The following is a 22,747-nucleotide window of genomic DNA, read 5'->3' as shown; positions in this document are numbered from 1 at the left end:
CTTTCTAGATTGTAAACATCCATATTCTCAAATCTGATTTTATTGATTGTGACATTCAGAATGTGAAGATGAACTGTTAACTAACCAACAATTAATTGGGAACATTTCACAAGATTTAACACGCGCACACACACACACACACACACACACACACACACACAAGGCCACAGTTTAAGTTGAGTCAGCATTTTTATTTTTAAATATTGATGGTTTATCATAAGTAACTACAACCAAAATCAAGAAGCCATGACCAGCAACTAATTATATCTTTTTACTGGATAAATTACATCAATGATTCATAAATGTATCAAAATTGGCATCAATTACTTTCCTGCCAATCAACAAATCCCCTGAAAAATAACAACAGCTTTGTCTCTTATGTAAATACAACAAAGATTTCAAACACGTAAAACTCACAAGTTGTCCCGTTTTACCAAAAACTAAAAACATCGGTGGTGAAATAGAAATCATCCAACATTTGCTTTTGGAAAATGTTCATTTCATATTCTCCGGGGCGGAGCCAGATGTTGTAAACCTTGTGGGAGATTCTTGTTGTGTTTACGAACGCCTAAAAATCTGTACATCATTTAGGAAAAATACCAAAATACCCTCATCCTGTAGAGCCTACAACCTATTTTGGGTTATAATTCTTCTCCGACTGTTTTCATCATTCTGAAACCAGAACACAACTCATTTTGAGGATGAGTCACTTTCAGTCCTGCCACCTAAAAAGAGGCAAACATCGCCTGAAGTGACTATTTTTACGTTACACAGCATATCTGGGGTAGCAACTTGGTGCAAACAGAATTACTAATCTTCAACCAAGTTAGTTTTACAATGTTGGAGGAGAGTTCACAGAATGAATGTTGAGCTGACATTGGAGCGACTGTGGCTCAGTGGTCATCCTCCATTTGAGAGATTGGCACTAGGATCCCCACCTCCCCCGGTCCACATGTCGAAGTGTCCTTAGGCAAGACACTGAAACCCGAATTGCTCCCTGTGCTGCGCATGAGTGTGTAAATGTGGTGTGAATGGTTAGATTAGATTGTATGTAGATGTCCACTGCCATCAGTGTGAATGGGTGAATGTGACAAACACTGTGAAAGCGCCTTGAGTAGTCAGAAGACTAGAAAGGTGCTATATAAGTACAAGTCCATAATAATCTGGGCTGCTCTAAACGCAAATCGAAGATCCTCAACCATGCCAAGTAAATGTGGTGCTCGATACTCTGCGTTAATTATTAGGCTGGCAGAAGATTATATTAGATATGATAATATAATAGAAGCATAGATCTATAGATGGCGACAGTTTCCAAGTAATAGACCTTTTGCTCGGTCAGAGAGACTGAGGGGAAATGACACCAAGTTAAAGGTTTAAAAATGTAAAAGATTCAAGGACTTTGATGAAAAGCGTTTGGGGTTGGACCTCTAGACAAGGGCAGCCTTGGTTTTCCTAACATTTCAAATTTGTGTATCCATTTCCTATTTATTGGTACAAAATGGCTTCCATGCCTGTTTTTTCAGTTTTAGTTCAGTTTTATAGAGCTGGGGTGATGTGTTATGATTTTACTTTAGTAATAACAGAAAAAAAAACCTATTTAAATCAACATGGTAATGAGGTATAAATGTCCTGAGATCAGGCTGAACATCAAAGGTTATCCCATGCTGCACCACTATAGTTTCAATAACAGGACAACAACTGCCCTCTGTATTAAAGCGTAAATATATTTGAGTGGTTAGAACTTTTAACCCGACTCTCGCCGGATGAAATTCGTTCAGCTTTGCTTCCGCCTAGCTTCACTCATCCATCTTGGATCGCTCCATAGGAGAGGGGTTTTGGGGACCAGTGAAAAATGGTCGAGCGCCGGGCAGGGTTTTTATAGATGTGACGTAGCGGAGAAGCGACTGTTTTAAATCAGACAACAACAATGTTTGCTGTGCCTTTTATCCGCAAATTTTCCTTGCACAGACAACATTAATCATTTACCGACATTGCCTTGATTGCACTGTTGCTATATCCAAGATGAGTGGTTGAAGCACATCAACAGCCGTGACGGACAAGGGGTTTATCCAATCATATGCAAAGATTTTTGATAAGCCTTCTAAAACACCACTACTATGAAGCGATCCCGGATGGATGAGTGGAGCTAGGTGGAAGCAAAGCAGAACGAAATTCATCCAGCGGGAGTCAGGTTATAAAACTGCAGCTTCTGTTCTCATTAACTTTGTTGGACTGAGGAGCATCAGTGTGTGTGGTCAGAGTTAGACATGTTCTGCACAGAGGAAGCTGAATCCAGCCCCAGCAGTGTTCCCAGGTAGGACTGCTCTCGGGGGTCCAGCATCTGATCGGGTCTCACGGGGTGGACGATGTTGGCGGGCTGGGGAGTGAGTGTGTACTTTTCCAAGAACGCCAGGTCTGTAGCGGCCTGGTAGCGAGAGCTCTGCTGCTGTCCTTGAGCCTGCATGCTCGCGACGCTGTGAGTTTGGGAGGAATGAGTCGAGGCCCTGTGAGCGCTCAGGTCGCCCTGTGCTCCTCCTGCCATCTGGACAGGAACTAAAGTGACGGGCACGCAGACATTGGTGGGAGGAGGGGTGCTGTGGAGGGATGACTTGGCTTCGGCGCAGGGCTCATCAAAAGGAATGGTGACTATTTTGATGTCACTGAGTGCGACGAGGGGCTGCTCGGTAAACCGGTTGCTGTGCACATGGTCGACGTGGTACTTGAGCTTGTCTTTTCTTTTAAAGGTGGCGCTGCAGTGGGGGCAGTTAAAAGGGCGAGCGTCTGAGTGAATCACCATGTGCTTTGTCAAAGTCTTCTTGATCCGAAACGTCTGGTTGCACTCTGGACATCTGTGGGGTTTCTCACCTGTCACATGAACACAAGAAAAGCATGTTTAGATAGCCGTTCCTATTGCATCTTTACACCCTTAAGAATAACAACAATTGTCCAATCGTGGCTTTGGGCAAGCTTCGGCTTTCTCCACATGCCGAAACAATGTGTAAGGGGCTTTAACAAGAGCAATACTGTAGAGTTTGAAGGGTGGTGTTGGTTGTTATCAGCTTTTCAAAACCAAAAACTCCAGCCAAACTTACCATAAGTTACACAGCAATAGTTAGTTCAAAACAATATCAAAACCTTTTCCCTCATAAATATTAGTTTTTAAAAATGCATCTAACCTCCACTTTCTCTATAGAAAACATCCAAACTATAGGGCTGCATGACCAGTATGATCCAGTATTGTATCAAAGTATGTCTCTAAGATTCTGTTAGTTTCATGGTAAATCACATTTCATTGTGTTTTTTTGCATGACTGGGCCTTTATATAGGTTCATAGTGCATACCTTATAGAAACATGCCATTTAGCGGTGTGATTTTGTAAACTGAAGTGTTACAAACTGTTCTTGTGCTATAGGGGTTCGCCCTGTTAAAGAGTAAGTTGCGTGTTATTAATTGTGTTAATTAACAAGCGTGTAAAAACAGTTATGCTGTGAATAGGTGGCCCTCTCCATACACTCACATCTTGCCCCGACAGTAGCACTATGCACTGGCACGTGCTATATGAAAAATTCCCATCATACCGGTACACCACGCAGCACTAATCCAAACCATCCAAGAGTTATGTTTGAACCAAGCCACAACCACAGCGACTTCCTGGTTGATCCAATACTGAAGTGCCAAAAATCAGTGTCCACTAGGGGAAGGTTTCGTAACAGAGCAGTTTCTCATTGACCCCCATGTTAAACAGGTTGTTTTCACAGCATAATTAAACCCGTTTAAGTCCTGGTACAAAAAAACATTCTAGTCTGTATGTTTAGGTCATATCTCCATGACAACACTGAGGGGGTGACTTTTTTTTGTACCAGGCTAGTTTTTATTGTATTGGAGGTTAAAGTTACGAGTAATTAAGGGCGCAGCCTCTTGAGTGACAGCTAGCTGGCTCTCACTTCTCCTCAGAGGTATACGAATCCCCCCCCCCCCCCCAGTTGAGAGAACGGACCTCGATGTAGAGGATACGTCCAACTTTTATACAGTCTATGGTTAGAACAAATAAAGATGTCTTACTGGCTTCATAACTCTTAATTCTTTATTTCAATGTGTTCTAAATGTATCATCTATTAGCACCATATCATGTAGCTGGTTATCGGCTAGAAATGAAAAGCCTGCTGTTTACTTCTGTATGGAATTAATAATTGAATGAATTTTGAGTATTAAATCTGCCTGCATTATCAGTGTGCTGTGGTAGAGTAGATCGCAAGCTTAGCAACAGTAACTAAGCGGGCAGGGCTTAGTGAATTGCCACTTTTCTGTTCTCATAGATGTTTTCAGGCACATAAATCCATTGACTTCTTTGTTTCCTTACCTGAGTGGGTCCTGAAGTGCATCTCTAGACTGGACTTTCCTTTAAATTCTTTCTTGCAGACCTCACATTGATGCACAGCGGTTTTATACCTGTCAACAAAGTCCTCATTAACAGAGACAGAAGCCAAGAGAACAAGGTGCAGCTCAGATAATATATTAACACTTTTACGACAGAATGAATGAAACAGAATGATTGTGACTTGTGCTTTGTTAAGGTGACATACTTCTGCCAAACTTTCTCTCCCAAATGAATGCTCTTGTAGTGGACCGTGAGATGATCATGGCGCCTGAAGCACTTGCCACATTCTTCACATTGGTGTGCTTTCTCACCTGTAATCAACATGGGTTCATTTAAAGTAAATACTGAATGGAGATAGTGAAAGGTGAACTGTATTTCCCACTTTCCTGTAAAAGGAAACAGAAATGCCCGTTTCGCAAAAGATAGACAACAGACGTTTAAAACCGTCCAAATCACAAATCTCTTAATCCACAGTTGGCCTGGCGGCATGGCGGCTAACTTTTTAGGGTTAAAATAGTCAAAAAGACTACTAAATCTAATCTAAATGACTGCCCTAACAGTAAAGACCAGTCTGAAATATCTTTGTGAAACTGTCCCCTGAATGTGTGTGAATGAGACAAATGTCTACCGTACCAGAGTGTATTTTCTGATGTTTGGTCAGGTGATCGTGGCGTATGAAGGTTTTCCCGCATTCGTCACACTCATAGCGCTTATCGTCGTGGTGGACCCTGAGGTGGAGCCTGCCCAAGGAACAGTTCACTCATTATAGGACAACCATAAAAAAACGGAGAGAGTTCACAAACACATTCTTTGACTCTCAGTTGACCCACCTGTAGGAGCTGCCATGACGGAAACTCTGGCCACAGATGCTACAGAGGTGAGGCTTCTCCCCACTGTGGATCCTTAAGTGCTCTCTCAATGTTGTCCTAGAAGAAAGACACACCACTCAATAAAGCAGTACAGTGTTAAACATTTTTTTTTTTTTTTTTTTTTTTTTTTTTTTGCATTTCAGCATGTCAAAATAAGAGTTGTGGAAATACAGAAAATACAGGGGAAGTTTAGAGGCAGAGATACGTACCGTTCCCTTACGGACTTCCCACAGACAAAGCAGGTCCACTTTCTTTTGCCTCCATGTGTGCACTCAATGTGCCTCTTCCTGTTGCCCGTGTCATTAAACTGTCGGCCGCAAATCTCACAGGGAAAGGGACCTGGAAATGAGAAAGGACACAATCTCACCTCTTTCATCTGATGCTTTGATGCCTAAATAACATAATTTGCACTTACAGCTGTGACATTATTAAACATTTTCAGCTTCGCCATACATTATAGAAATGCAAAAATGACAGTCATGAGACAAAAAATGCATGTAAAAATAATGTTCCTCTGCCTCCACCTACTTCTCCCAATAGCATCTGTGAGAACAACCTGTCAGAGCTGTTTTTCACCATCCATTTCTCACCTAAGTGGAACTTTTCCTGGTGCTTAAGCCTGGCGAACCTGGACTTGAAGTATTCATCACAGAAGGAGCATTTAAAAGGCCGATCCTGAGTGTGCAGGATCATGTGCTCCTGCAGATGAGGCCTGCGGGTGAAGGTCTTGAGACAAATCTGATTCAGAGGGTTCAGAGGGTTCAAAGGTTACAGACTGTTAGATGTTACTTTATTGACTGCAAATGTGAAATTACAGCATGTATCATCGTGCATCATCTACTCAAGATCAGGTGGCATAATCAGGACTGAAACAAATTCTTACCGCACATTTCCAGCCTTCACTTTTCCTCTTCTTCTTGGTAAGAAACTCTTGGATGTGGTCAGGATGAAACCTGTCAGGAGAGGGAAGATACACGACATCATCACACAATACGACTGTATGACACAACCACAGCTGTTGCCATCATGTATTTTTCCAAATTTGGAAACTAGAAAGTATTCTACAAATCCTCTTTTTACTGACACTTTATTTTCCTATTACATTAGGGCCTGCTTTTGCACGTATTGGGGTGAGAGCCGTGTGAAGGCAATCCAAACCCACTGTTTTTCAGTTTTTCGAGAACTGAGACAAGCTTTTATTAGATAGGGTTGTGAGCAAATCAGACGTTTAGAACAATGCTAGCGAGATACTACAGTTAGCTAACCAAGAAGATAATATTATCCAATCTGAATGATTCAGATGGCCCCGTTGTACATTGTTGTTACTAAGATTTCTGATTATATTATGAGAATGATATATTTCATTGTGCAGTCTGGCACGGCCAACTTCACGGACCTGAGGTAAACATAATAACCAAAGCAAACTAATGCTCTAATGATTTATCGACATAAAGTCATTTTTCATGCAAATAAAATGTCAGAAAATACTGTTTTCAGCCTCTCAAATCTCTGAATATCTTTGGGGTTTTGGACTTGCAAAACAAGTCATCACCTCAGACTTTGAGAAACTGGGATGACATTTTCCATTTTGATAATTGATAGATCTAGAAAATAATTTTCAGCCCTGAAGCATGAAGATAGATTGTTCTTCACCAGAACTCTGAGCAGCAGACGGACGTTGTGATACTTCAGTGTCTCACCTCCTCACATGCTTGGCCAGGGTTTTCTTGCTGGCATGGAGTTTGTAACAAAAGGGGCATTTGTGCTCCTTCTTCTGGAAGGGAGCATCACTGGCGTGCTTCTTCTTGTGCACAGTCAGGTTAGACTTGGTGGAGTAGCGCTGAAGACAGATGTCACACTGGAAGGGTTTCTCTCCTGTGTGCACTCTGGTGTGACTCTCATACTTCCCTACAAAAAGCAGAAAAGGTGTGTTTTAGAGTGCATAAGCAGTGGTAAATAGATGGGCAAAGACCAAACAATAAATAAGTTCATTGAAAAGCATAATCTACAGATTAATCAATAATAGAAAACTGCAGCCCCATCCCTCAACCATCTGAGAAAGAATGTATCATTTTAGTAACAGTAAGTAAAACTAGACACCTAAAGGGGAACTATTACAGGTTTCATTATATTATGTCATCCAATATGTTGGATGTTCATATTCAATGGGGCTTACACTTCAAATAGTGAGGGAAACATATGTAATGTTTACTTGTACTTATATAGCGCCTTTCTAGTCTTGTAACCACATTAACCCATGCAAAACTAGTTCTTGGTTTAAAAAACCTTTTATGGTGATTTTTCACGGTAGTAAAGTGACGCTAAACTCTGTTACAACCATTCCCCCGTCTGATGGACCGTACGGAGATATCGAGAGCATTGACCCGGAAATACTGAATCAGAGCAGGCTGGGCTTTAAGTAAAAATTTTGAACATTAAAGCATGTAAACGTGTTATAGTAGAAAGCCAAAATACAAGTATGAACCTGAAATGAGCATAAGCTGAGTTTTGTGTTTTACTTCTGAGTATATCAGGCAGACTCCCCCGGTGTAACACTGAACGCCGGAGGAAGTCTTTTCTTCCGGTGGCCATCAAACTCTATAATTCATCTCCCCCCGGTCTCGTGAGGAACAGTGGAGACACTGTGTCCTGAGCAAATGTCACTTTACATCATCACTGCACAACTTTATTTAGTTGTACTGTAACTTAGTTCAGTAAGAAATGCCGCCACACTTTTAACACTGTTATCACTTATCGCTCCTTATCACTTATTTAGTTTGTGCTCATTATTTTTCAATATGCTGCTAAACTGCACGCTGCGTATTGATGTATATTGTATATACATACATACATTTAACCACAATGTCTGTTGCACTCTGTCACATTAGTTATTGTTTGATTTATTTTATGTTAGCTTTATTTTGATTAGATTTATGTTAGCTTATTGTTACTCTGACCCTTTCCCATCTTTGTATTGAAACTGTTGCACAAAAATTTCCCTTGGGATAAATAAAGCTTCTTGAATATCACTAGCATACATAAACCCTTCACCAGTAGCCACCACTACTAACAAAGCTAATAAGAAAGACCATTAGTGATAACACGACCTTACTCCATGGTTCCCACCTGCACGATCAAAGGTCTTGTCACATTTGGGGCACTTGAGAATCTTCTTGCTGGAGGTTTGGATGATGACTGGAGCCAGACCCTCAGGGTAAACTGGACTCTGGGTAGAGCTCCCTGCAGCTGGCACATGCACATCCACCTGTCCATCAGCCTGGTGCTCTGCCCTTTCTACATCTGAACCCGGCCGACCTGCGCAAACCTCCACAGCTTTCCTCTGGGCAGTCACGTCCTCATTCATGTCCCCCTCCTCTTCCTGCTCCTCGTCCAACACGTCTTCACCCTGAGCTGGTTCAGGCGTCAAGTTTGCGTCCGGTTTGGGCGCTTGGTCTTCCCCAACTACCTTTCTTCCTTTTTCCATTCTTTCTTTACCTCGCTCTCTTGGGGATACAGTCCTTTGTTTTTCCTCCAGAGTGTTGTCTTTCACGTTGTCTCTCTGATACTTGGTGGGTGTTCTCCTGCTGCGAGCTGATCTCCGCGTAGTAGCCGTTCTCTGAGCTGCTGTCTTCTCTTTCTCCGTTGAAGTTTCCTGATGTTTATCAGCGTGACTCTCAGCCAAGTGGTTCTGCAGAGAGTTTGCAGTGCTAAACTGGCGATTGCACATGGCGCACTGAACATCACGAGGGCTCTGGATGTCTGTGTCACCTGCTGGTGAGTCACTGGAGGTCATTTCCACCTCAGGAGACCCTCTTATCTCATCCTGTGCTGGGATCACACATCCTGGGTTGTTGTCCCCTTCTTCACACAGCAGCTTAAGTATATCCATCATGTCCAGAAATCGGGCTGCATCAGTTAGAGCAGGGAGGTCTGTCTCTGCAACAGCGCACTCAGAGGTGTACAAAAAGCCAAGAAGGTGTTGGAAGACAGAGTCTTCCACATGGTCCAGAGTTACACGCACTGTAGCAGGGTTCTTGGATAGCTCAGCGTGGAAGTAGCTGCTCCCATGGGCCAACACCACCTTGTGGGCACTGTAGAGCTTCCCACCCACAGACACAGACACATCACAGAACCTCTGTCTGGTCCGGTCCTCGTGCAAGAATTTGAGGAGGTAGTCACTGTGCTGCGACATAGCCAGGTGCCTGATCTGTGAGGTTGCGTCTGGGACATTTTCAGAGTTTGGTTGGGCGTTGGAGCCCAGCGTAGTGCCCGGCTCTGCAGCACTTTCATTGCTGCCACTGTCCTGCCTACTGCGTTTGGGACACGGCGGATTACAGGGCTTTTTCTTCATCGGTGAGTCTGCTGGACGACCATGGATCACTCCTGAAAACCAGAGAAATGCAAACAGGGCTGAGAGTGAGCATGGATCAGTGCTAGCTATCTCAGTGACTGAGAGTTTGATAGGATATGCAAGAGCCGGACTAATGGCTTAGCATGTGAAAGGTAAGGTACGTTGACTTTAACAACACAGTAACAATGCATGAAGCAGACGTGAAGGGGACATTGAGGTGAAATGTGTCATAATTGTGCATGAAAAGAGGCACAGTAGCGCACTTATTGTGAAGGTTTGAGGTTCTCCCGTTTAAAATAAAGCAGGAAGAATAGCTATTTGCTATCAACACAGTGCTCAATAGATAATAAAGGCCTGACTGTGATGTGGCTGCTCATCACGGTTGCATGTGCAGATCGACTCTCCACCTCAAGGACCCCCTAACGTTACATGTTATCAGTGTGCCGGGCGGGCCCCCCTCCAGGGAGAGTGTTGACAGACGACCCTTACTGTTACCCCGGAAACTGACGTCTAACGTTAAATCAGGACGTTTTTAAAAAATAATAAACGACTTACCTTAGATACACAAAGGTTTAAAAGCGCCGCACACCCCAGGTCATAAAAGACAAGTGGAGTAAATAAACGGAGGAGTGATAATTTCCTGTGTATCTCCCCATCCTGCAGAAATGTCGGGGCCCCGCAACAAACTCGTCGCCCATTGGCTGTTTCAGCTTTTGTCCTCTAAAACGGTCGTTTCACGGTTATGACGTAAGCAGACGTAAAAACCCCGAAGAAACAGCGAGAGGGAAACGTTTGACACCTTTGTTGTTGCTGTTTTTTTCTTTGCTTGTAACGTATTTAAAGAAAAACGCGATATAAACGAGGAGGACGTGTTCTCGTGCCGTGGGTTCACGGAACGAGGGCATCATGGGTAATGTAGTCTGAAGGCGAAAATGTCAAATTTCAAAATCTCTTTGAGTCTATGCTAATTATTAATGATAAGAAAAGTATTTAAACAGATGATATACTACAGGATTTTAACTAAATGTGATTACGTAGCCTATCTTTTAATTTATTTGTTTTTGTATTTATTTATTTATGTTATATATATTGTTTTATTTTCTACTACTTTTTTCCTAGTGTGCATTTAAGAGCTCTTTCTTTGAAATTGAATTGAATTTATGACTATATTATGTCAAAAGAAGAATACAAAAGTTTAAAAAATACTGTAACAACATTCACATACAATTAACTCTATCTGAAAAGCTGTAGGAAGAAGTTTTCACTCATTTAATCCTACCCCTTTTTCACAATTCAGTGATTGCTGTAATCCATATTATTAATCTACTATAAGTACAATTTGTAAATCTTACGATACAATAATAAATCTTATATAGTTTTATAAATAACACAATACAGTAATATAATTTATAGGCCTACAAATAAACATCTATAGAAGCACATCTACATACATATGTTATATATATATATATATATGTATATATATATATATACATATATATACATAAATATACAAATATAGCCCATATTTATGTTTTTAAAGCCTCTCTCATCCCTATACCATCTGAAAGTCAATGCCCTGTAGCCTTTTTTAAAACTGGAGCATGTTTGGACGTTGCTTTAGCCCCGTGCTCATTCATTCCACAGTTTCACACCAACAACTGAAATGCATTGACTTTTTAAAGTCGTGCGAACGGCAAACGTCTTAAAATAAAACTTTTCCCTTAAATTATAACCCCCTTCTCTTGAATATTACCTGGTAATAGTTTGTTTCTTGCTTTAAACATCATTTGATAGTGAACCAGAGCACTGAACTTTAAAGTACGGGAATGTAAAATCAGGAGGTCGGTGTGATCATAAAATCCTGCTTTATTGATTTTATTGATATGTGAGTGGTGTTAGCAGTGAGCTTTTGTAAGTGGTCCCCCAGACCTCAGCACAGTAGTTTAAATACGGTAAGATCATTGAACAGAGAATATGATGTTTGAAGAATTTGAAAATAAAGTTGTAAAAAGAAAAAATAAATAAATAAATATCCTGCTTACATGTGAATGCATCACTAATTACAATTAATTATTAATAGTATAATAAATTACGATTGGGTGATATGGCCAAAACTTTATAATAATAATAATTATAATAATAATGATCTTTATATCTCGATAACGCATTTGCATACATACATACTTCCAAAATAAACATAGGCTAATATAATGATAACATTTCAATTTATCTAATAGTTGTTTTTATTTTGTATATTGGATCATGGCCATTCCACAGTGGGAGGAGGCCTCGGGGAAGACCCAGGACTAGGTGGAGAGATTATATCTCCACACTGGCCTGGGAACGCCTCTGGATCCCCCAGTTAGAGCTGGTTAATGTGGCCCGGGAAAGGGAAGTTTGGGGTCCCCTGCTAAAGCTGCTGCCCCCGCGACCCGACCCCAGATAAGAGGCTGAAGTTGAGATGAGATGAGATCATGGCCCCAGTTCCTGGGCCATAACGAACTGTGGGTGCCATTGTAAAACCTGAGCCAGAGCAACTGCGAAACAGTAAGTATTCCTAAAGAGCCAAGTGAATGCTCTTTGGGTTCTTCAGACTAATTATAATGATGACGTCAGTAGAGCAGAAAAGATTAATCCTGATTAATCTAAAGATTAGTTGTCAAGTACTAAACTAATCGCCTACTATTTTAATTATTACTTTGAGTCAATTTTTAAGAAAAAAAAGGTCAATTCCCTGATACCAGCTTCTTTAATGTGAATAATTTCAGATTATTTTCCTCTATGACAGTAAACTTCATCTTGGGCTTTGGGAAACACTGATCAACATTTATTTATTTTACCATTTTCATCTAAAGAACAAACAACTAATTGTTTAATCAAGACAATAATCAACAATAACAACAAATGTTAGTCGGCACTAGAGGTCAGTGACGTTTTGATGACAAGGATACTTCCCACATTAGAGCCACCAGTTTACTTTGTTCAAAGACTGGGCCTCAGCCAAAGGCTGCAGCCAAAACTGACTTAACTGAGGACACACTCTATGGGACACGTGTGCATGCATGTGTACATTTCATGTTTGTGTCCATGTCTCAGGGGCTGTAGCTGTAGCTATAGCTGAATTGTAGTAATATTTACTTCTACAGAAGACTGGAGTTGCAATAAAGAGTAACTGAATTGTTTGTGCCTCTGCTCAGGGAAGTTTCACCATATCTCATTTTCCATTGTTTTTATCAGGTTGTCACTTATGTAAGTAAGTTTGAATGTGTATGTGTGTGTATGTAAGTGTACATCAGACTTCTGTCCTCCTGGATGAACTGCTCCCTTTGCCAACACGTTTAATGTGTAAGACATTGTAAGTACATTAGCCTAATCCCTCCTATCTGGCTTGCACCAAGCATTTCAGTGAACACACACATGCACAGAGGGGCAGAGCTGAAGATGTAGCAGCTCCCCATCTGTCTTTAACCTGAAATGAAGACACTGCCAAACATCTAGTCATTTGGAGGAGCTGTTGGGGACAATGTTTAGATTCAGAGTACATGCGTGGATGTTATGGTTGCTTTATGCAGGTAATGTTTTGCATGTTGTAATCAGAAATGCGTATTATTTGCAAAGTCAATATAACTAAAGATGTGTTGTTTTTGTTGTTGTTGTAGTTTTTGATGATGATGATGTTTAATTGGATTGTATTCATCTCTCCAGGTGCTCTCTCCAATGAGGACATATGTGAGCAGCAGCCATGCCAAAATGATGGTCTATGTGAGAACCACAATGGAGGTTTCAGATGCCTTTGTTCCCAACAAAGCCATAATGGGCGCCTGTATGGGGGAGAGAACTGCGCGATTGCACTTTCAGGGTGTGATGACAAACAATGTGAGAATGGAGGAATATGCTCTCCCTCACTTATCAATGACCAACACACTTATACATGCATCTGCCTTGCTGGCTTCACAGGCCCTAAATGCCAGACCCCCACCATATTCTCATTTGAGTCCAGAGGCTACATGTACATAGAGACTCAGCTTCTTGACCCAGAGGCTCCTCTTAATGTGACATTCAGCTTCAGGACAGCAAGACCGGTCGGCAACCTCTTGCAGCGCAGAGTGGACGACCTGCTCCTCAGCATTGAGCTGATGGACGGGCATCTCTGCCTACGCAGCCTGAGAGGTCAAGGCTCCAGCACCCTGGTTCAGGAGCTGCCGGAGTACTTGTCCAACAACAAGTGGCACACGGCGGAAGCATCACTGGGTGGCGTGGTCAGCCTCATCAGGCTGCTCTGCACTGAAGAAAGCTGCACCAGAGACTCCAGCGCAGAAGTCCAGCAGCTTGAGCAAGCCTCCGCTCTCCCCGAGCCGGGAACAGTTCGTCAGAGCCTCTTCATAGGAGCAGTCGGGGAAAACTGGGAATCGGGGAGAGCAGCTGATGAAGCAGACTACCCGCCTTCTTTTCTGGGCTGCTTCAGAGATGTGCTCGTGGACTCACATCTGGTGTTGCCTGCTGTAGTGGCAAAAGATTCAGACGTCCAGGAAAACCTCACTGTGGGATGCAGCGACAAAGACAAGTGCGACGAGAGCCCGTGTCAGAACCGAGGGCGCTGTGTGAGCCAGGGCTGGAGGAGCTTCATGTGTGAGTGCCACAGGCCATACGAGGGACACAACTGTGCAGAGGGTAAGACATAAACACATTAGCACACTGGCACCACTGCGTGCCATTTCAAATTGATTGAAACATGTTGCACATGCACTGGGGTTCTGGTCCCAAACTCTTTTCTTCCGTTTTGCCTTTTTCCTCCAAGAAAGCATGGGCCAACTAATGTTCCCGCTCAAAATAAAAGCTCAACATTCTTATTTATTGCTCTGAGGAGGCATCACCACCTTTGCTCCTTTACACCTCAAAGACATGCTATTTAATATATAAAATAGTTGTGTAGTCAAAATAAGAGTTCTGTTTGTGTATGATGTGTAGGTCTCATTGACAGTATATGTTTCAAATGTAAATGAACAGATGATGAACAGATATATCAAGAAATTATTTGCCTGTGTGTGGAGTTTTGTTTCCATAAATTGCGGCATTTAAATGACACTTCTGTAGACAGAATTACTCTAAGACCTATAGCTGTAAAACAGGTATAGGTTGAGTCAAGTTCACCCTGCAGAACTCAATGTTCACCCAGCAAGATGATAAAATTAGTCAGTAGACTTTAAAGGAGCTTACAGTACCGTACAGTAGAAGAGCACATGTCATGCAATTAGGAGGCATTCAGCAACACCTGAACTGAGGATTTAAAAAACGTGGGTTTCAGTAGCTCACCTTGCACTGTTTACAAGTTTGACTTTCATGGCTGTTTCCCTCTCTTCCCTGTACCCATACAGGGTATATCACAGCAAGGTTTGGAAGCAAAGACCTGGAGAGTTATGCTCTCTTCTCACTGGATGATGATCCAGGTGATACTGTGATTATATCCATGTTCATTCGCACCAGACAGACCAGCAGCCTGCTCCTTGTCCTGGCCAACAGCACCAGCCAGTACCTTCGACTGTGGCTGGAAGAGGGCAGGGTCAAAGTTCAGGTCAACAACTTTGAGACCCTCGTTGGTCGGGTTGCTGTCAGTGACGGCCATTTCCATTTGGTGACTGTGAAGCTGGACGGAATGACAGCAATGTTGTTCCAGTCAGCCCAGAGCCAGGGCTCTATATTCATTAGACCCATCCAGGCACATCCTGGGGATCTGGTTTTCGTTGGGGGGCTACCAGACTCTCGGGCCTCCGCCTCATTTGGTGGTTACTTTAAAGGATGTGTCCAGGATCTGAGGATAAACAGCAAACGTCTCCAGTTCTTTCCCATTTCAACTCCAGTGGAATCATACAGCCTGGAGCAACTCATCAATGTTGCACAAGGATGCAGCAGTGACAATGCCTGTGCTGTGAGTTATACCAACGTTGTCATGTTCATAATATTCTTTAATGAGCTAAAGACACATTTACATTCTTTATCTAAACTAATAAACACTGAGGACAGTACTGGAGGTTTAGCTGGTTCTCTTCTTTCTTTCTCTTCATTAGGTCAACCCCTGTCTCAACGGGGGAGTATGTTACTCCATGTGGGACGATTTCATCTGTAACTGCCCCCCGAATACTGCAGGGCAGCGCTGTGAGGAGATGAAATGGTGTGCGCTGTCTCCCTGCCCCGCCACTGCTGTTTGCCAAACCCACTCTCAGGGCTTTGAGTGTGAGTGTCCTTAGACAGTACTTGTGCAGCGCCCGTTCAGAGTGGGTCACTTGCTTGGCTCCCGGCTTGTAGTGTTGTAGGGAAACACTCATCCGATCAACTTTACACACACATTGGCCAAATGGAACTAAATTATTCATGGCCACTTAGACGTCATATCTATACATGTCCACCAAATGTGGTTGCCATACCTCAAAGCATTCAGTAGATAGGACGTGTTTTTGTCGTATAAACCCTGCCCACAGCATTTGAGCAAACTTTGAGGGCCAGCTAGAGCAAAACTGTATGGAACATAAAAAATCTGAGAATGTTACTTTTTCTGGCTTGGTCCAGAAATGTTCTGTAACAGATTTGGCGATGATTGTTCAGAGTTTGTAGGAGGCGTAACGAATGATCTAGATGGAAATGGGCGTGGCTTATATGGAAAGATTCGTCTGGACCCACAGAGTCTAGAATTTAGTTTCTGAGACTTACGCTTCAAAAGTTACAGGCCAAACTGTAGTTTGTTGTTATAGTGTCACCACCTGGCCCAATTACACCAAATTACACATAAAGCACTGTATATGTATAATCACAGTCCACAGCAATACACTGAAATGATTTGTGAATTACACAAACACGCACCGAGATTTCTCGCTTTCTAATTTGATGTGTCCTCTTAAAAATACATGGGATAAAAAAAGTCTCTAAGAATGGACAAGAAATAGAATGTATTCCAAGAATGGTATATGTGTGCAGACACTGTGACACGTAAAAACATTTCCAGGAAAAAGGATCCATTATAAATGTGTAAGCCTTTCATTATACTAGCCCATTTCTGATGTTGGTTGTCATCCACTGGAGGGACCAGGTCTCACTGGGGCAGGCACTGATTAATTACAGTGTGGCTGATTACAGGAGGGAACAGAGTTGAGGCAGTGATCCAACGTTGGATTCCTCTAAGACGTGGTAATCCCTTGTCGGATTAAGTCTACCGCCACATGTCTGTGGAAGTTTATGATGACAAGTCTTCCTGGAGATGTCACATGTTCACAAAGATAAAGAGAGGGGAGCCATTGATCCAGAGAAGAAGCTACCAGTCAAAGCCCTTTTTTCTGCAATCCAGTGTCTGTATTTGCACACATATTTAGCATATATTTAGTTCTCTACCTTTTCTACAGTTAAGGGCCCCTTTTCTCTCTTGTCTGTTTGTGTCATTATGACCTATTTTGGAAGCCTTTTGCTCTGTTTTTTGTTGTTGTTGTTGTGTTCCTTTATGTAACTTGGCGCAGCAGATGACACAGCATGCAGTTTACTCAGGTTATAAAGGCAATAACATTTTAAACTGCCATGTTTTAAACAGCCCAACCCGAAAGCTTCTTTTGTTTTAATGAAAACAGATGGGCGCCTGAACTTAATGTTTTGCCAAAGTTGGAACAGTTTTGGTAATTTCACATTTCTGTATTGGTGTTTTTGGTTTTTCGAGAACATTACTTTAGGTTTGTATTTATTTATTATGTTATTTGGTCATGGGTATTTAATGTCATTGAGAAAGACTAACCTGAGAAAGTCTTGACCTTGAGGGACTCCTCTTTGACTTCCTGCTGTGATGTACAGGTGTACCTACTTTAGGGCACTGTGACATCACTGTTTGGCGTGGTTACAGATGCAACAGGCTTAATGTTCCACCAGAGGGTACAGTAACTGCTTTATAGCCTGATGTAAAGTTACTCTTTAAGATTGAAAGTTTTCAAAGGCTTTAATGTTCAACAGGGATCATTACAGTTAGAGTGGGCACTATGTCAAGGCACTGGAATAGATAACATCAATGGGGAAAAAAACTACAGTGAATAGAATATCAATAAACTAATTTCAGTTCATTAAGTATTTTCTATTTCTCTGCTTCAGGCTTGTCTAATGTGACATTCCGGGTTGAAAGCAACATTTTGCACTACCGGAGCAATGGGAAGATCAAGCGCAGCCTCAACAGTGTTTCCTTCAGCTTCCGTACAAGACAGTCCTCTGCCACCTTACTGCGTGCACAAAAGGACTCAGACTACCTCACCGTCTCTCTCCTGGACTCTCATTTGGTCATGGAGCTCCAGGCTGGGGCTGACAGGGACTCCCGCACGGTGACAGTTCGAAGCCAGGGTCCAACCTGTGATGGAGAGTGGCACACTGTGGAGCTAAGCATGGAGAACCAGACACTCCCAACCTCCAGGTGGATCATGGCTATGGATGGAGGTAAGAAGGAGCTAAGCATGTCCAAAACAGCTGCAGGGGACCTGGATTTTCTCAGGGAGGGAGCAGACATCTTCCTAGGGGGATTGAACCTGGACGCCAGAGTGAACCTGTCTGGCTGTTTGGGGCCTGTGGACATTGGTGGCCTTCCTCTCCCCTTTCACCTGGACACAGAGTTGAACCTCCCCAGACCTCAGCAGGAGCAGTTTGCGAGGATAAACAGCAACGTCGCCCCACAATATGGCTGCTGGGGAGCCAGTGTGTGTGCACCAAACCCGTGTAATAACAAGGGTGTTTGTGAGGACATGTTTGACCTGCACCACTGCACATGTCCCTCTGAGTGGACAGGGCCACTGTGCCAAGACCCAACAGACACCTGCATCTCCAGTCCCTGTGTCCACGGCACCTGCATCAGCCTACACAGGGGATTCAAGTGTGTGTGTGAGCCTGGGTACAGTGGCAAACAGTGTGAGGCGGAACTTGATATGTGTGAGAATAGCAATTGCAGCAAAGGCGCCACGTGCCTCAAAGGTTTCAGGAGCTACGCGTGCCTCTGCCCTCAGAATCTGACGGGCCAATACTGCGAGTGAGTTCTTCCACAGTTTATTGAAACCTCTGTGACACCAAGCTTAAAGAATACACCTGTAATAGGTTAATGAGCTCTGAGTTGCACTGATTTGCAAACTGGTCTCTTACAGGGAGAAACTTCCTGAAATCCCATGGTACATTGAGTTCCATCCGTAAGTGCTTTTACATAACACACACACATTCATTCATTCAAGCTTTACTTATACTCAAGAAATCATTGAGGGGTGACCCCTCATTCACAGTGACATCAAGTTTAATAACGAGACAGAGAACAACAACAAGGGGAGGAAGCAATATCATAAAAATATTAGAAAGCCATTAAAATGTTCTGATTTGGGAAATACTTAGATTGTTAAATTTAAGGTACAAAAGAAAAATCTGGTTATGTAAAACAGGTACAAGTAAAGGTTTGGAATCAGTTACCGGTAATTAAAATCAGATTTCTAAAATTCCCTAAAGGAATAAGTGAGTTGACTTTAAGGGGGTGCTGTATTTTTGTTTCAGGGGTAAGATGCACTGAAATTAGGAAGCATTTGTTTCATGTTCAGGCCGAGCTTGTAGAAAAAAGATAGTCAGTAAGGTCATCTGAGTCACCAAGCATTTCTGAAAAGTAATACGGTAGTTTTCCAGTAAGTTAGTTTATAGATAAAAAGACACCAGTATCACATCTCTCTTAGTTTAGTTTAGATTATTTTGTTTATTTGTTTCAGGGACCATGTACAAAATTCATTGGTTACATTGTGTAAGAAGATGATACGTACCAGATTCTAGCTAAAAGATCATTTTACACACGCACACTAGCACGCACGCACACACACACACACACACACACACACACACACACGCACACACGCACACACACACACACACGCACGCACACACACACACACAAAGTAAAAGAATATCACGGAAGTTATGGCCATAGTGCTGAATGGGTGCTGACAAGACTGATTTCTTAAATCTGTAACACTTTTGAGAGTGCGTGGGAGAGTGTTCCTGCCTTAGTAGCTCTAAAGGAGAAGGCTGATTGTGCAAATGCAGTGCTCCAATTTGGGAGGCTACAATCTCCCCTTGTGATGGATCTAGTAGCTCTACCCATTCGCTCACAGCAGAGATGGACAAATTCTTTCATAGGTGGTTCAATTCAATTCAATTTTGTTTATAGTGTCAAATCATAACAAAAGTTATCTCAGGACACTTTACAGAGTAGGTAAAGACCACACTCTATGACTTATTCTATGATTTAGATAGACCCAACAACAAAGTGGTGGAGCAGCATTATGAATTACATTGTGTATAGGGCCATATCAGAATACAATATGAGATTATCAAGGCTAAGCATATTATACTTGCCCAGTATGGCACAGTGGGGGTGTCCTTGGAGAGAAAACCACCCGACCTTGTCATATAAAATACAAAGATGCAGACCATAGACATCACCAGTAATAAATCTCAATTGACATGTCTTGTTGTGTTCTTTTATCCTTTAAGACTTCCTCAGTTGCCTGTCTCTATGTGCATGGGCAAAAGATGGAACTACAGCTGCTTTAACGGAGGGAACTGCTCTGAGGCCAACAACGCCTGTTACTGCCGGCCCGGTTTCACGGGACAGTGGTAGGACATGCATAATGATATTTATGCTTTTTCTTTTCTTACCTTGAGGGTTCTCATCCCTGGGGGTCAGCACCTGATGCTGTGTGATACATTATGAAAATTAAATTCATTTAATTAATTTTCTATCTTTTAAACACAGCATAATTGATATTAAATTGATTTGTGGATATCATGAGAATCTTGGGGACCTAAACTCAGTTTCATGAGCCTGAAAACCCCCGCCTATCATCAATATTTTGATATAAACATTGTATTGAAAGGCTACGTGTTAGGGCTGCACAATGTGATGAATATATATAATTGCAATTATACTGACTGGTATTGCAATTGTGATATTATTCACAATATGGGAGGGAATACTCAATTTTATTTATAGTGCCAAATCATAACAAAAGTTATCTCAGGACACTTTACAGAGTAGGCATAGACCCAACAATCCCCCCGTAGAGTACGGTGGCAACGAAAACCTTCCCTATAACAGACAGGAACGTCAGACAGACCCAGCTCTGTGGAGGACGGACATCTGTCTGCAACTGTTAGGGAGGAAGAAAAGGAGAGAGAAACAGAGAAAGACAAAGACAGACACAAAGACAGAGAGACTGACACACTTCCAGAGATGCGAGCAACCAAAGAGTAACAGTAACTATAATAATATCTATAGTAATGTGAATATGACTCATATGTTATGGCAGGTAATACAGCAGAATAGTAGGAACAAGCACATATAAGGTGATAGAATATGAAAATGATAATAATTATGGCAAACATGATCAATGATGAGTAGGGGCCATAGCAGCTACAATACAGCAAGACATACCACTGATGGTGTTTTTATGGCTGCAAATGTTATAATTTATAAGACTAGTGACAGTATAAATGACTAATAGTTATAGGAGTAGCAGGAAGCGTCATGCAGGACCACCAACACTGAGCATTTCATTGAGCATACATTAAAGTGATGGTGTGATTGTTTGAGAACACAAAGATTTATGTCTGCAGTCTTTAGAATACAGGGATTAAAGCAAAACTAAACAAAACCTTTAGACTGAATTCTTTTATAATATAATACGATATAATGTAGTAAGTTATATTCGTATTTGTAAAACCCTTTTCAAATTGATCCGAAATATCCACACTCTCACAAAACACCCATAAAAAAACAAAGGAGCATTCCTCTCTAATAGTATGTTGAAAAAAAGTCAAAGCGTAGTATTTATGTATGTGAATACAATTGAATCATCTCATGATGCAGCACCACAATACATGATTCAGAACGCTATTTGAAAACATATTTGGCCTTTAATGTTGCACCTCCTGACATTTAGATATTGCTCCACTATAATATGACTTTTCTTAACTTTTTTCAACAAACTGTGCCATGACTGTTCAAGACAGACTATCCCACGATTCAAGCATTTTTTGGACATTTTATATTTGGACTTATTTATACTTTTTTCGACCTAATATACTATACTTTTTTGGCTTATTTTTTGGACACACTTCTTGACATTTTACAACAAACTATGCTATGATTGGCTTAGACCGTTTATCCTATGACTGATTTAAGCATTTTTTGGACTTATTTTTTTGGCTTATTTTTTGGACACACTAGGGGTAGGCAATTACGGTCCTGGAGAGCCACTGTCCTGCATGTTTTAGGTTTCTCTCTGCTCTAACACACCTGATTCTAATGATGTGCTCGTTATCAAGCAGCTGATGCTTGTCACAGGTTTGAAAATCTTTAGACTCAGGTGTGTTAAAGCAGGGAGAAACCTAAAACATGCAGGGCAGTGGCTCTCCAGGACTGGAATTGCCCACCCCTGCACTAGTCCAAACTGTGATTTCAATACCATTTTGATTAAATGAGCAGCCCTACTACATCTAATTTAAAAGGTGGTGCTTGAATGGACAAAGAAAGGGAGTTCTTATTTTTGATCTTTAATGTCTTTATGTTTTCTTTGTTTTGTTTCAGGTGTGAGAAGGACGTGGATGAATGTGCCTCGGAGCCGTGTATGAATGGAGGCTTCTGCGTCAACTACGTCAACAGTTATGAGTGTGTGTGTGATATAAATTACTCAGGGGTAGTCTGCCAAATTGATGTCAGCGACTTCTACTTGTACATCTTCTTGGGCCTGTGGCAGAACCTCTTCCAGCTGGTGTCCTACCTCGTGTTACGCCTCGACGATGATCCAGAAGTTGAGTGGGAATTCAACGTCCACGATTAGGCCGCTGATTGTCTTTTATGATCAAGGTGGAATACACTTGGTCTAGATAGAGGGACGCTCTGGAGTACGTCTGAATGAATGTGTTGTCAGGAGAGAGCCACAACATCTGTGAACTCAGCTTTCATATTTACCTTAATACGAGTCAAGTTTGTTGTGACCGCGTTACATTTTTGTTTTCTAAATAAAGATACACCCATAAAGTCCACAAAAAGACAGGGAACAATTGCGGTAAATATACATTGAATGTGAAACTGTATTTCATTATAAC

At 41.9% G+C, this 22,747-nt stretch overlaps 2 protein-coding genes across 2 annotated transcripts; one reads left to right on the top strand and one right to left on the bottom strand.

The window, feature by feature from the left end:
- Positions 1 to 355: 355 nt before the first annotated feature.
- On the bottom strand, positions 356 to 10,212 carry zbtb41 (zinc finger and BTB domain containing 41). Its single transcript, XM_083928047.1, has 11 exons — positions 10,154 to 10,212; positions 8,374 to 9,630; positions 6,948 to 7,155; positions 6,131 to 6,200; positions 5,838 to 5,985; positions 5,457 to 5,586; positions 5,209 to 5,304; positions 5,012 to 5,118; positions 4,584 to 4,689; positions 4,361 to 4,449; positions 356 to 2,865 (listed from the first exon to the last, which is right to left on the bottom strand). The coding sequence occupies exons 2-11, from the start codon at positions 9,596 to 9,598 to the stop codon at positions 2,243 to 2,245; spliced, it is 2,802 nt and encodes a 933-aa protein (XP_083784173.1). The 5' UTR covers positions 9,599 to 9,630; positions 10,154 to 10,212; the 3' UTR covers positions 356 to 2,242.
- A 2,912-nt stretch (positions 10,213 to 13,124) lies between these two features.
- LOC310957969 (protein crumbs homolog 1-like) lies at positions 13,125 to 22,479 on the top strand (the record flags this gene model as incomplete). The annotated part of the gene is made up of 8 exons (XM_083928737.1): positions 13,125 to 13,173; positions 13,307 to 14,272; positions 14,977 to 15,527; positions 15,667 to 15,832; positions 17,720 to 18,638; positions 18,751 to 18,792; positions 20,132 to 20,254; positions 22,227 to 22,479. 8 exons carry the CDS (start codon positions 13,125 to 13,127, stop codon positions 22,477 to 22,479), a joined length of 3,069 nt encoding a protein of 1,022 aa, XP_083784863.1.
- Positions 22,480 to 22,747: the final 268 nt, after the last annotated feature.

The sequence above is a fragment of the Echiichthys vipera genome (assembly GCF_963691815.1).
Source record: "Echiichthys vipera genome assembly, chromosome: 15".
In the NCBI taxonomy this organism is placed as follows: domain Eukaryota; kingdom Metazoa; phylum Chordata; class Actinopteri; order Perciformes; family Trachinidae; genus Echiichthys; species Echiichthys vipera.
Note: the sequence above shows the minus strand (reverse complement) of the source record. Positions and strands in the feature narration are given on the sequence as shown.

Coding starts and splice junctions, on each gene's coding strand:
- zbtb41 (XM_083928047.1), bottom strand. CDS start 9,598: ATGAAGAAAAAGCCCTGTAATCCGCCGTGTCCCAAACGCAGTAGGCAG. Junction 5,119..5,208: donor CGTCATGGCAGCTCCTACAG/GTGGGTCAACTG, acceptor TTCCTTGGGCAG/GCTCCACCTCAGGGTCCACC. Junction 2,866..4,360: donor GCACTTCAGGACCCACTCAG/GTAAGGAAACAA, acceptor TTCATGTGACAG/GTGAGAAACCCCACAGATGT.